The 14,864-nt window shown below is 35.5% G+C and overlaps 1 protein-coding gene across 1 annotated transcript; it reads left to right on the plus strand.

Moving 5' to 3' along the window:
* The first annotated feature begins 12,826 nt into the window (after positions 1 to 12,826).
* LOC104097590 (stemmadenine O-acetyltransferase-like) lies at positions 12,827 to 14,303 on the plus strand. The gene has a single exon (XM_009604175.4). It carries the CDS (start codon positions 12,914 to 12,916, stop codon positions 14,150 to 14,152), a length of 1,239 nt encoding a protein of 412 aa, XP_009602470.1. The 5' UTR covers positions 12,827 to 12,913; the 3' UTR covers positions 14,153 to 14,303.
* Positions 14,304 to 14,864: the final 561 nt, after the last annotated feature.

Below are 14,864 nucleotides of genomic sequence, written 5' to 3' on the forward strand. Positions count from 1 at the left end.
AGGGACTAGGTATCCCAAATCACTCTGAATCATCCGTAAATCAAACTCGACCACACCCGCGGGTCATAATACATATTGCGAGGCTGCTCGAGACCTTAAGCCACTAAACGGAGCGTAAATTCTTAAAACGACAAGTCGGATCATTACAGTCAATATCATGATATCTTGCTCAATATGATCTGATCGTGCAATTCATTAGAGCACTAATAGGTCATGTAATTATATTGCATATAGTAAAATTTATAAAACCTTTCAAACTGTTACCGCTAGTCTGCCAAACATAAATCATCTCAGCCTGATGGCTTCCTACGTAATGCAGGGGCGGCTCAAGCATTTTAGTGGCCTAAAGCCAAAAGTTATTTGGAGGCCTTAAATTTAAAAAGTAAAATATATTTTTCCTCCAAAAGAAAATATTGTTCTAGCTTTTTGAGATATGAAGTTGTGAAAAAAAATTTATTATCGATTTCTTCTAATTATTCTTTTTCGAATGACAATATAGTCAATTCATTTAATCTTTTGAAAACGTATTTCTATTGAGACAACTGTTACATGAACTGTTAATTTATTTTATAAAAAATAAATTTATTTAAAAAAGAATCAAATCTTTTTATTTGATTGAATGTGTCGATTAGAGTATTATTTCTACTTGTATTATTTTTTAAATACTTTTAATTTAAAAAAATAAGTCTAAACCATCAATAAATTTTAAGGAACATTCAAGGTTAAGACAATATGTTTTTAAGTTCTCGTCATCTACTGATCTCAAATTTTTACCACTAAAACTTTTGAGCTGTTGAACTTTTAGGGGCCGTTTGGTAGGGTGTATAAGAATAGTGCAGAATACAGTGTATTAGTAATGCAGGGATTAGTAATGCATGTGTTAGTAATGCAAGCATTAGTTATGCATATATTATTTCTTATAAACTGTTTGGTGTGGTGTATTAAAAATTATAATGCATTGCATAATTTTTAAGAAAAATAGTTGCTTACAAAAATGCCCTCCATATTCTCTAGCTTTAAGGGACTTTAAGGACAATTTTATCTTTAACCATACTAATGCATTGCTTTAATAGCCTTGGTATTACTAATGTCATGGTTTTCTATGCATTACTTATACATAGGCTAATACCAAGTATGATGTATAATTAATGCAAGTATTAGTTATGCATAGGTTGAAAAAATATACCAAACAAGGTATTAGTAATGCACAAAGCTAATACTTGCATTATTTTTTCTAATACCTCCTACCAAACGACCCCTTATATTCTTGGAGATAGAAATTAAGAAAAAAATAAAAGAGAAAGTATATAATCTTGTGTGAGAAGGGAACGAAATATTGTGACTTGGAAAAAATAAGAAAGAGAGTGTAAAAATTTATAAGTATTCATACATGCCATAATAATTATTCTGATATTGATGATTTATTCACAAATTTAATAAAATTATCTTTTTCTTTATATGAAAAAAATCTACTTTTCTACTAAAAGTAGTCTATTTTAAAAAATATATAAATATATTATTGCTAAAAAATAGGGCCCCAAATTTGGGCCTAAAGCAAGTGCCTTACTTGCTTTACCATACAGCCGGCAGTGGCGTAATGTGCACCATTTTTTCAAAAGAAAGGTCATTAGCATAGTTATTTACTTAGCTTAGTAAAAAATAATGCCAAATTAATTAATTTTATTATTTTCATTCTATAAATAGGAAAAGCTTTATTGAGCATTTAGTTGTAATTGTTTGTTGGGCACCAAATCAGCATTCAGAGGCCGCACTGCTTAATGGAAAAATGACATTATATAGCCGTTATTAAAATAATAGTCGAAATATATATATTTTTTATATATATATATATACATTCTGTATGTTATATACAAAAATTATATAAATTTTATACATTTTTTCGTCTACCAAATGTAAATAGTTTATGCCGCGGGCTAAAAGTGAAAAAAGCTCATGCTTAATAGCTAGGCACATAGAACTCTCTTCTTTGTATGTTATTTTTACCAAATTGTCTACAGAGAAGTAGAAAAATTGTTTATTACCTTGTCAACAAATATGGTTAATGTAAGAGTGATGTATTCCTGGTAAAAGTCTTACCATACTTAATTTGAATAATGAAATCAATCCACCGTTTATTTACCCAAATTCTACGTAGACATAATTCTAGTTCAATTCAAAGTTCGACTAATATTAGGGAAAATCTAAAAATTATAATTTTATCCAATATTGAATTATTTATTGATCAATGTTTTAAGGCTATTTTGGTTAACCAACATTATATTCATGCTTTTATAATAAAATATAGATAAATAGATTACTTATATATATATATATATATATATATATATATATATATATATATATATATATTATTATTATTATTATTATAAAAACATGAATATAATGTTGACTGACAAAAATAGCCTTAATATAATATAACTCTTTTTGTTGGATAAATTATAGTACAGTATTATTTAAGGCTTGACCTAATATACAGAATTTTGAAGTCAACTAATACTAATACCAGCATTACAGAGTCCCAATTCAATTAGTACTCACTGCAGATCTTAAATTGTATAAATTGCCAGTGCGCCTTCTTCCTCTTCTTAGTCGTGTTGTTTTTAATCTTTGGGAGCCAACAGTTCGACACACATTAATGGCTAAAATCCATTATTTTTCCATAACTTTATTTTGCTGTATTGTCTTTTTGGGTGCATCCTTTTCATAATTGGTTACTGCTTTTAACTTGGAGAGTCAGATACGTTCTTGTATGGATTTTTTGTTTCTAGGGGAAAACCCAAATCGATAATTACATACTTTATTATACTTTGCAGTTGGGTAAGCGTGCTATTTGATACTTAAGTACAATTTAGTCTAATTTTGTCTACTAACTTCGTCAGTTAATTCATTTCAAGATTTCAGTGGTATTATGTTTTACTCGTACGTGTTGAGAATGCCGTCTTGGTTATGGAGCGATTTACCTTCAAATTGGTACCTCACATATAGTCGAGCCCTAAAACAAATATCAAATATCCGATTTAAAAAAAAAAAAATCTTTTTCCGGAAAAATATGATAATATTGACCAGACTTTGAATTTTGAAGTTAAGTACCTAAGAATTTACCACCTTAATATAAGCCACTTGTAACGACCCGATAGGTCATTTTAAGTACTAGCTCCATTTTGTTTATGTTTTGACACTTTTCATAGCTTAATTTGATGATTCATAACTTGTGTGTGTGGTCTGTGTCATTTTCCGTAAAGTTTATATGTGAAATTTTGAAGAAATGTGATTTTTGACTTTAAATGTGGCTAGAGTTGACCACGGTCAACGTTCCTGATAAACGATTTCGGATCTATATTTTGACGATTCCAATAGGTTCGTATGATGTTATTACACTTGTGTGAATGTTCGGATTGGAGCCGAGTGGTTCGGGTGAGTTTCAGATAGTTTGTAGAGTGATCTGGCATGGTTGTTGTATTGTTGGTGTTGCTGAACTGCATGTCTTGCATTTGCGAGGACATGTTCGCAAATGCAAGCTTCGCTTTTACGAGGGATTGCTCACATTTGCGATGTTAGGTAGGGGCAGGTAAGCTTCACAATTGCGAAGCAGTGGTCACTTTTGCAAGCGGGTGTGCATCGCTTTTGCAATCTATACGTCGCATTTGTGCCACTGGGCAGTAGGGGAACAACTTGGCATATGCGGACTCTGTTCGCTTTCGCGATGGGTTGGACCTTCGCAAACGCGAAGGCATAGTGGCATTCGCGACATCAAAAAGGCTCAGACACTATTCGCTTTTACAAATAATGGTCCGCTTTTGCGAATATTGCGATATCTGCAGGTGGGTAAAATATGGAGATTTCGGGGTAGCTCATTTTACACCATTTTTTAACCCTAGACTCCATAAAGGCATTTTTGTAGAGCAATTTCTTCCCAACTTCATAGGTTAGTAACTTTAACAGGTTTCCTTCAACTTTCATTACTTTTTCATGAATTTCCACTATCAAATCTAGGATTTTAGAGTAGAAATTGAGAGTTTTGGGTAGAATTTAGAGATTTTATAAAATTAAGATTTAGACCTCAAATTGAAGTCAGGTTTCGAAATAAATCACATATTCGAGCTCGGAGGTGAAGGAGTAATCGAAATTCGGTCTTAATTTCGGACTTTGACCATGTGAGCCCGGGTTGACTTTTTGTTGACTTTTTAATTGTGTTAAAGATTGAACCTTTATCGTACGTGGGTAATTTTGAAAGCTTGTTTTGACTTGTTTGAACAATAATTAACTAGATTAGAGTAGTTTGGAGGCTTATTCCAAAGGAAAAGCAGTTTTGAATTGTTGATTTTGTTCTGAAAAGAGATAAGTGTCGTGGTTAATCTTGATTTGAGGGAATTAGAACTTGATTGGTCTATTTGCCATGTGATATATGTGTGAGGACGGCGTATATGCAAGGTAACGAGTGTATATGCATTGTCATGGATTCAAGCATGTGGGGTGTACTACTTCATTGCATGTCTTTAATTATACTATGTCTTTATTTATTTCATATTTTTATTTGTTATGTATTTTACTTGCTATATTTCTTTACTTGTTAAATACATGCCTTCACATGTTACATGTCTTTAGTTGTTCTATACTTCCACTTATTTCATACCTTTATTTATTGTCCGTCGTTACTTGTTATATGTTATCACCTGTTGTTAGATAGATGCTTCTACTATTTTACGTCTTTACTTGCCTTATTGCCTTTACTTGTTTTATGTTTCACTCTACTATATTATATCAGATTGCCTTTGAGAATTACGCATTTTAGTTCCCTTTTTATGTTATGTTGTGTGATTCACTGTATTTGGTTGTTACTGATATGTGGGATCAGATTGAACACTGCAATACTATTATTATATATGTGGATGGTGTTGTACGCTGCAATAATATTATTATTTGTGGATCGTGTTGCACTACCACAATAGTGTGTGTGTGTATATATATATATATATATATATATATATATATGTGTGTGTGTGTGTGTGTGTGTGTGTGGAGGGGGGTCGGGTTGCATACTGCAATGGTATTGGTATTGATATGTGGATCGGGTTGTGTGCCGCAACAGAGATGATGTATTGTGGTTATTCTTGGTTGTTAGATTCCGCTACCATGTTGTGTTGTAAGATTGTGAAGTGATGATATTCGGAGGCCCTCAGTCATTTACTTCCTTATTCTGTTTATCATGTTGTTATTCGTTTCTTTATCACATTATTATGTCTCTGTTTAGACTCGTAGAGGTTATAGTGAGTGTCTTGTCATAGTCTCGTCATTGCTTCGTCGAGGTTAGGCTCGGCACTTACGGAGTATATGGGGTCGATTGTACTCATACTATATTTTTGCATTTTTTGGGCAGATCCCGGTATTGGTCCCAGTAGCGTTTAACGGTGATTGCTCAGATCCTTCCTTCAAGGAGACTTAAGGTAGTGTTGCATGGCGTTCGCAGACCCTGAAATCCCCTTCCTATCTTTATTGTTGTTTGCTTTATATCAGACAATTTTTTTTATATTTCATCTCTGACTTTTCTATGTACTATTCTAGCAGCTCATGTACTTGTGATACCAATTTCTAGGTATAGTTTAAGACAGCGATAGTCGTATATTAATTACCCGTTTATGATATTTCACACTTTTATTATTATGAATGTCTATTTTATTGTTAAACTGTTATAATTACTTTTACTACTGTTGGCTTGCCAAGCAAGTAGATGTTAGGCCCCATCATGACCCAATGGTTAGGATTTTGGGTCGTGATAATTTGGTATCAGAGCCCTAGGTTGTTTAGGTCTCACGAGCCATGGGCAAGCTTAGTAGAGTCTTGAGGATAGGTATAGAGACGTGTGTACTTATCTTCTAGAGACAATAGGGCTTTAAACTTCACTTTCTTTCTCTATCGTGCGACTTTGTTCTATCATTAAGTATCATTCTTCTCTTATTCTCTCACAGATGGTGAGGACACGTACGTCTTCCACAGCGGATCAGGAGCCAGAACCCCAGATTGCAGCCACTACCAGGGGTAGGTGCTAGGGAATAGCCAGAGGTAGAGGAATAGCTGAGCCTAGAGCACGCGCAACGATACCCGTTGTCGAGCCTCAGATAGAGCAGGATGAGGAGATCCCAATTTTGATAGATCTGGTAGGACCAACTGAGGTCCTAGAGGGGTTCATTGTTACCCTAGTGGTTCAGGATGGCCTCATGGAGATTATGGCTTAGGCCGATGTGTTTCCTATGGCACCTACTATTTCTTAGGCCGGAGGAGGAGCTCAGACTCCTTCTACTCATACTCCAGAGCAGATGGCACCTGGTTATCAGACCCTAGCAGTTCTACAAGTTGGGGCAGTTCGATCTATTATTGCTACATAGCCCGGGGAGATACATGCTATGTCGGCTGATGAGCTGAAGATGATGGACAGGTTCACCAAGTTGTATCCCCCTCACTTTAGTTGTGCACCTTCCGAGGATTTCGATGACTTCTTGGACGTTTTCATAAGATTTTGCACTACATGGGGATAGTGGAGTCCAACGTAGTTGATTTCACCGTCTTTCATATGCATGGTTCAGCCAAGAGGTGATGGCAGGTGTATGAGCAGGGCAAGCCAGTAGGATCACCTCCAATCATATGGGCTCAATTTTTGCAGTTGTTCTTGGGGAAATTTATTCCTTTCACTTAAAGAGAGAGAGGAGTTGTGCAGTCAGTTCAAGCGCCTTCAGTAGGGTAGCATGACAGTCACTTAGTATGAGACTAGATTTTGTGGATTTTTCATGCCATATAGCTATCACGATCCCTACTGAGAGGGAGAAGGTGCAGAGGTTCATCGAGAGTCTAACATATGGCATCAGACTTAAGATGTCTAGAGAAACTGAGTCTGAGATTATTTTCACTCAGGTAGTGGAGATCGTCGGGAGGATTGAGCGCATTAGAGGCCAGGCGAGAGAGGCGATCTCTGACAAGAGGCCCCATTATTTTGGAGGATTCAGTGGTGCATCGTCTAGAGTCAGGGGTTCCTTTGGTAGAGGCCATCCTATCAGGCTAGTTCAATCAATCCTACTGGTCATACATGGTACTTCAGGAAGTTGTAGTGCTTATGGATCTCGGTCCGAGCAACTAGCATTCAATGCACCTTCATCTCCCATTAGTGCACCACCGATTCAGAGCTATTACAGTGGTTATTCGGGTCGTCAGGGTCAGTCTCAGATTCAGCAGCCACGTCAGCTGAGAGGATGCTTTGAGTGCAGGGATGCGGTCATATCAGGAACTATTTTCCCAGGTTCAAGGTACTCATGCCATGATTCCAGGACCGGTTGCTTCACCACCCGCTCAACCAATTAAAGAAGGGGCCGGGTAGCCTGAGGTGGAGGCTAGTCAGTTATAGGTGGAGACCAGTCAGTGAGAGGTTGTTCCAGTGGTGGATGACAGGTTGGTGGGACTCAGCTCTTTTGTTATGCATTCCTAGCTAGACCCGAGGCCGAGTCATCTGATGTAGTTATCACATGCATTATCTCAGTCTATCGTAGAGATGCTTCCATGTTGTTTGATCTGGGTTCAACATATTCTTATGTGTCTTCATACTTCGCATTTGAGTATGCCTCTTGATTCTCTTGAGGTTCCTATTTCTATGTCACGAGTTGGAGATTCTATAGTAGTTGATCGGGTGTACCGGTCTTGTGTTGTTACCATTAATGGTTATGATACCAAAGTTGATCATTTGTTGCTAAATATCGTGGATTTTGAGGTCATTCTTGGCATGGATTTGTTGTCCCTGTATCACGCTATCTTGGATTGTCATGCCAAGACTATGACTTTTATCATGCCGGGGTGGCCTAGGTTAGAGTGGAAAGGGACTCTCAGTCACTCCACTAGTAGGGCGGTTTCTTACTTTAAGGCTCCGTGTATGATTGAGAAGGGGTGTTTAGTGTATATGGATTATATCAGAGATTCTAGTACGGAGGTTCCTTCTATGGATTCAGTACCGATTGTGAAGGAGTTTCTGGAGTTGTTTCCTACAAATTTGACGGGTATACCACTCGATAGGGATACTGACTTTTGCATTGATTTGGTTCGGTGCACTCATTCTATTTTTATTCTACCATACCGTATGGCTCTAGCTGAGTTGAAAAAAATTAAAAGATCAGTTGCAGGATTTTCTTGACAAAGGATTCATTAGAATGAGTGTTTCACCTTGGGGTGTGCCGGTCGTTTTTGTTAAGAAAAAGGATGGAGCGATGATGATATGCATTGACTATCGGCAGTTGAACAAAGTTACGATCAAGAACAAGTATTCATTGCCTAAGATTGATGATATAATTGACTAGCTTTAGAGTGCCAAAGTGTTTTCTAAGATTGTTATAGGCTTTCACTTATTCATACCTTTACTTATTGTTCGCATTTACTTGTTATATGCTCTCACGTGTTTTTAGATAGATGCTTCAACTATTTTATGCCTTTACTTGCCTTATTGCCTTTACTTATTTTTTGTTTCACTACTATGTTATATTAGATTGCCTTAGAGAATTATGTGATTTAGTTCCCTTTTTATGTTATGTTGTGAGATTCGTCGTATTTGGTTGTTACTGATATATAGGATCGGGTTGTATGCCGCAATAGTATTATTATATATGTGGATAGGATTACACGGTGCAATAATATTATTATATATTTGGAACGGGTTGCACGCCGTAACAGTACGTACGTACGTACGTGTATATATATATATATATATATATATATATATATATCGAGTTGCACGTCACAACAGTATTGGTATTAATATGTGGATCAAGTTGCGGCGGCAACGGAGATGATGTATTGTGGTTATTCTTGGTTATTAGATTCTGCTATCGTGTTGTGTTGTAAGATTGTGAAGTGATGACATTCTGGGTCCCTCTGTCATTTACTTCCTTGTTCCATTTATCATGTTGTTATTCGTTTCTCTATTTCATTATTGCTTGTCTATTTGGACTCGTACAGGTTATAGTGAGTGTCTTGTCATATCCTCGTCACTATTTCGCCGAGGTTAGGTTCGGCACTTACGGCGTACATATGGTCGGTTGTACTCATACGACACTTCTTCACTTCTTGTGCAGATCTCGGTGTTGGTCCCAACGGCGTTCGGCGGTGATTGCTTGGATCCTTCCTTCCTGGAGACTTGAGGTAGTGCTGCACGATATTCGTAGATGCCTGGAGACCCCTTCCTATCTTTATTGTTGTTTAATTTGTATCAGACGGTTTGTTTTGTAATTCATTTTAGACTTTATATCTAGTATTCTAGTAGTTCATGTATTTTTGACACTAGTTTCTGGGAATAGTTTTTAGACAACGATAGTAGTATATTTATTACCCGCTTATGTTATTTCACACTTTTATTATTATAAATGCCTCTTTTATTGTTAAAGTGCTTTAATTACTTGCATTAATATTGGTTTGCCTAGCAAGCAGATGCGTCGTGCGCCATCGCGACCCCATGATTGGGATTTTGAATCGTGACAATAGCTCCCTTAATTTGTATGGTAGTCATCTCATACTATATTTAGTCAAATATGTTTCGTAGATCTGAACGTGTAAATTAATCATGTGCCCAAAATATCATCCTATATACAACGTTATGTGGAACCATTTCCAAGAACACCATTCTTAGAGCATAGATTTTCCAGCTCATTCAACTTGACACCATTTTTTATTTTGGCACTCTATTTCAATCTTGTTCCATTTTGGCCCTTCAACTCTATTTCTTATGTTTTACTTTAACACAAAAGCTGAAATCAGTGCAAACAATATAGCGCGTGTGTATACACAAATCTAAGATGTAATAAATATTCAATTAAATCTTCCCACCAGTTTTTTTCATCCATGTCAAACGGGTCAATACTAAAATACCTGAACCCGATCGTATTTGGATAAAATTAAGGCCGCTTCTTATTTTCTCTCTGTCATAAATCCCTACCCGACTAATAGTACCCTAAGCTCCTTCCCAAATTCATAATCGCACATGATGAACCCATCGATTATCGAGGGTTTCTTCATCATTTGAAGATGAGAATCACATTTCATCAACTATTTCTTCATATTCATCACCTATTTCTTCATATTCATCAACATTTGAGACTAATTTGAAGAGTAGTTTTGATTGTTGTTGGTTTTGGGTAGCTTTGTTACTTCTGAAAGTTGCAAGTTTAAGTTGTGTATTTTGAACGAGTTGGTTTTGTGTGAAGAATAAAACTTTGGCATCTGACAGCTGAAGTGTTATGTTGTTTGGCAGCTAATTTGTGCTTTATTTGAACTTTATTCAACTCTTGCAAGAGTTGATTTTGTGTAAAGAATGAAACTTTGGCATCTGGTGTTTGAGACCTTTTTAACAATCTGAAACTTTTTGTATTTGTTATTGTTTGAGGCATGTCCATTAGAAGCTTAAAAAGTTCATTCTTCTGCAATTTACTACGTAGCAGTCCTATGAAATAAACCCACAAAAAAATTAATCAGATTAAATAAACGAACAACAAAATTGTAAAAGTTTGAAGCTTTCTGGATGGCCAGGTATGAAATCGGCAGATTAAATCTTTGGAACTTTGAGAATGACGATGGGGCAATAGTAAATGGGGAAGGAAATAATGAAGATGAAATAATGGGGAAGGAAGTTGGGGGATTAAATATGGGGCCAATAGTAATTAGAAGAAATTTTGCCAAAAAATAATTCTGCCTCACACGCCTACCAGGTGAGGCAACTCACACTATGTGACTAGTCACCTTTTGTGTTAAAGTAAAATATAAGAAATAGGGTTGGAGGGCCAAAATGGAACAAGGTTGAGATAGAGTGTCAAAATAAAAAAATGATGCCAAGTTGAACCGGGCTGTCTATGTATTTGGCCAATTATTAAATTTGGGAATTATAACTGGATGCCCAATCAATCCCTATTAGAGATACCATAGAAGGCCCTCTCTAGAATTAATAGGGAGGAAAATATTTGCCTTAAAGATCTTTGGAAGGAGAATAAGTGGAACCTAAACACTTTATCCGTGGATCTGCCTAAAGATATATCAAAAGCAATAGCTAAGTTCCATGCTCGAGTGGTAGTAGTAACGACTTCTTTTCCACTTGATTTGTATACAGCTTAATTGAGCAGTCTGTACCTAGCAATAGAGATGTTAAGTGAATTTGGTAACTTAGAATGCCCAATAAAATCAGATTCTTCCTCTGGCAAGGCTAAAACGATAAGCTTACCAGGGATTATATCTAAATCAAATTGATATAAATATAAATCACTATTTGTAGGAAATCGAAGGAAGAAATCAAAAAAAAACTTCAACAATTGTGATGCAGCAATTAATTTTCTGGTTACAGGTAGGTATAAATAGCCTATCCATTAATAACAGTGATCATTGGCTCGACATGTTAAGGAACATGAACTGATGAACCCCATCCTCATAGAGAGAGTCGTTAAATGAAAAGAAGGAATTACAATACTAACTAAGAGCAGAAGTATTGTTAAAAGAAAAAGAAAGGAAAAATGTGCATGTGTGTCGTAAAATTAATCTCATTCTTGTTGCCTTTAACTAATTACGCCCCCAAGCCTGTATGTGGAATCATCAGTTCGTCACAAGAAAGTGCGAACTGCTACGTGAATTATTTGAAGAAGAAGAAGAACGTCTGATTTGGATTAGAACGAAGTTTGGATTGATAAATTCCAGCCAGAAGCAAAACGGCACTACGTTAGTGCTTGTTCATATCTTCCTTTGTTAAATTAACTTCTAGTACCATATTTGGATTACAATACCTATTATTTTCATTGCCATTAATTTGAAATGATTTATTTCGGTAACTCGATAGACTGCTAAAAGAAAATCTCAATATTAATTATTTATTTTTGGGCTAATTTATAAGGCTGCAATGAGGACCCCTTTTTTTTCTTTCTTAAATACTTTATTACTGAATTTTTTGTATAAGAGAAGGTTGCTTCAGATGGCTTAATCATGTCCTGCATCGACCTACAGATATACCAGTTTGTAAGTGTGAAACCATAGTGGGGAAAAGTGCGAAAAGGGGATGGGATAGACCTAAATCACAAGTTATCTCGAAAGATCTATTGGGAGCACTGTACATTTAGCTAAAGATAAGACACGACGGAAGAGAAAATCCATATAGGTGATACCGACTAGTTGGTAATAGGTTTTAGATATGGTAGAAAACTTCTATTATTATTATTATTATTATTATTATTATTATTATTATTATTATTATTATTATTATTATTATTAAGTGTGTGTATATATATATATATATATATATATATATATATATATATATATATATATATATATATATATATTGTGCTTTTGGTAATGATGATGATGGGTTGTGGTAAATGAAAAAAATGAGGATTCATATTTCCGACCCCAACTTACTTGGGACCGAGCATAATTGTTATTGTTGTAGTTGTAGTAGTATTACTGAGATCTTGTAAACATGACAAGTGTAGCTTCTATCATCATGCATGTATTTATCGAATCAACTATTGTAAATGCAGCTAGTGATGAAAGGCCTAATCCGTAATCATGGACATATGATAAATGATTTTGATGTCTTCCACCTTCAATTGATAGTGAAATCAATGTCAAACAGTGTCAAGATTATTCTTATTTTGACATTAACATTAAAGCTGGAATAATTCAAAGAAAAGCTTATCTGTGCTTTATTTCCATTAGTTAATATTCAACTTAGTCAAATTTGTTTGGTAAAGTTGGATATGTTGACATCAAACTACCACCCACAATATCTTCCTATATACTATATCACTATGAAAACACTCTTCATTTGTGTGGTAGCCTGCATTTCCAAGTAGAACTAACTATTGTTGAAAGAATCATAAAAGCATAAGAGATGGTAGCCAAAGTGGAGATCATATCCAAAGAAATGATCAAACCATCATCCCCAACAACTTCAACCCTTAGAACCCACAAACTATCACTTGTCGATCAAATTTCACCCCCAGTTTTCATCCCTCTAATTTTCTTCTACCAAGATGAACTTGGCAATATCAATCGTTCAAGAAAATTACAGCTCTTGAAGAAATCTCTATCCGATGCTTTAATGCGATTCTACCCATTGGCCGGAAGGTTCAATGATAACAATTTTATTGATTGCAATGATGCTGGAGCCGAGTTTATTGAAGCTCAAGTTCATGGTTACCTTTCACAAGTTATAGAAACTCCAAAAATGGAAGACCTAAGAGAATTTCTCCCAAGAGAAGCATGTGTGGTAGAGAATAATGATGTTCTTCTAGCAGTCCAAGTTAATTTATTTGATTGTGGAGGAATTGCCATTGGTATATGCATGTCTCACAAAGTTGGTGACGGTTCGTCCATAGTAACGTTCATCAATGCATGGTCAGCCATTGCTCGGGGAGACACTGGAATTGTCCAACCTAATTTTAACCTGTCAAGTATTTTTCCGCCACTAGACTTGTCTAACTCAAGTTTCAAACCATCTATCGGGATAAAGAACGATAAACTTATGACAAGAAGATTTGTTTTTGATAAGGAAAAGCTTGACGCAATCAAGAAATCGGCTTCAGGATCACAAGTGAAGGATCCCACTCGCGTGGAAGCTCTTTCCGCCTTTGTATGGAAGCATTTAATGGAAGTTTCAAAGTTGAACAGAGACTCTACGAAGATGTTTGCCGCGGTTCATGCAGTGAATATAAGATCGCGAATGAATCCAACCCTACCGGACCACTCCTTTGGGAACCTTTGGACAACTGCACTAGCATTCTTAAGTCCAGAAAGTGAAGAAATCGAAATTGGTGATTTGTTACACCACTTGAGATGTGCAATAAGAAACATTAACAGTGACTATATTGAGATATTACAAAACGGGCAAGAGTTTTTGAAACATATGAGTAAGTTAGCAGAGCTATTCTCAAAGGAGGAAGTTGAGTTTTATAATTTTAGCAGTTGGTGTAGATTTCCTGTGTATGAAGTGGATTTTGGATGGGGAAAGCCAGTATGGGTATGTACTGCCACTTTTCCTTATGAGAATACGGTCATCTTTGTGGGTACAAAATGTGGGGAGGGAATAGAAGCATGGGTTAACATGCTCGAGGATGAAATTTCGACATAGATTTAGTCACTGTTGCACCAACCATGATTTGTCACCGCTTTTTTTCGCTTACTGTTTTAGAATTAATAAGGACATAATAAAGTGTGGACTTCCACTGTCTATGTTCGTTTTTTTTCCTACACTACAACAAATTTCATTATCAGTGATTAATTATTCTGTCACCTAAAATTCATATTTCGTCACAAAATACTTTTTGTGACGAATTTTTTTTTGTCAAACTTTCGTCTCTAAAACACCGTCACTAATAGTATGCAACGACAACTTTATGTTTCGTCACTAAATAAAGTTATATTAACTACAAAATCTGTTTTTGTCTCCAAATACATAGTATTTATGATGAACTTGTTTGTCATAAAAAGTGTAAAAAATTTATAGTTAAAAGCATTGTGTCGTCGCTAAAAAGATCTTTAATACTAACGAATCTATTTTGTCACTAATTATCATTTTAATTGGTGACGATGTCGATTGTCTTTAAAGCTATGCATAATTTGTAGTTGAAAGAATGTGATTTTGTCACTAAATGGTTATGCTTTATGTACAAAAGAAAAGTTTCGTCTCTAAATAGATAAATTAGTGACAAATTTGTTTGTCCGAGAAGGAAACAATTTCGTAGTTGAAAACTATTTTTGTGTCTCGACAAATGATACTATTAGTGATAAGGCTAATTTGTCATTATATATTGTCTTAATTAGTGACAATTTCAATTGTCATT

This window comes from Nicotiana tomentosiformis, chromosome 10 (genome assembly GCF_000390325.3).
Source record: "Nicotiana tomentosiformis chromosome 10, ASM39032v3, whole genome shotgun sequence".
Classification (NCBI taxonomy): Eukaryota; Viridiplantae; Streptophyta; class Magnoliopsida; order Solanales; family Solanaceae; genus Nicotiana; species Nicotiana tomentosiformis.

Bases quoted from the DNA above. Each gene is read 5' to 3' on its own strand.
- LOC104097590 (XM_009604175.4), top strand. From the start codon at position 12,914: ATGGTAGCCAAAGTGGAGATCATATCCAAAGAAATGATCAAACCATCA.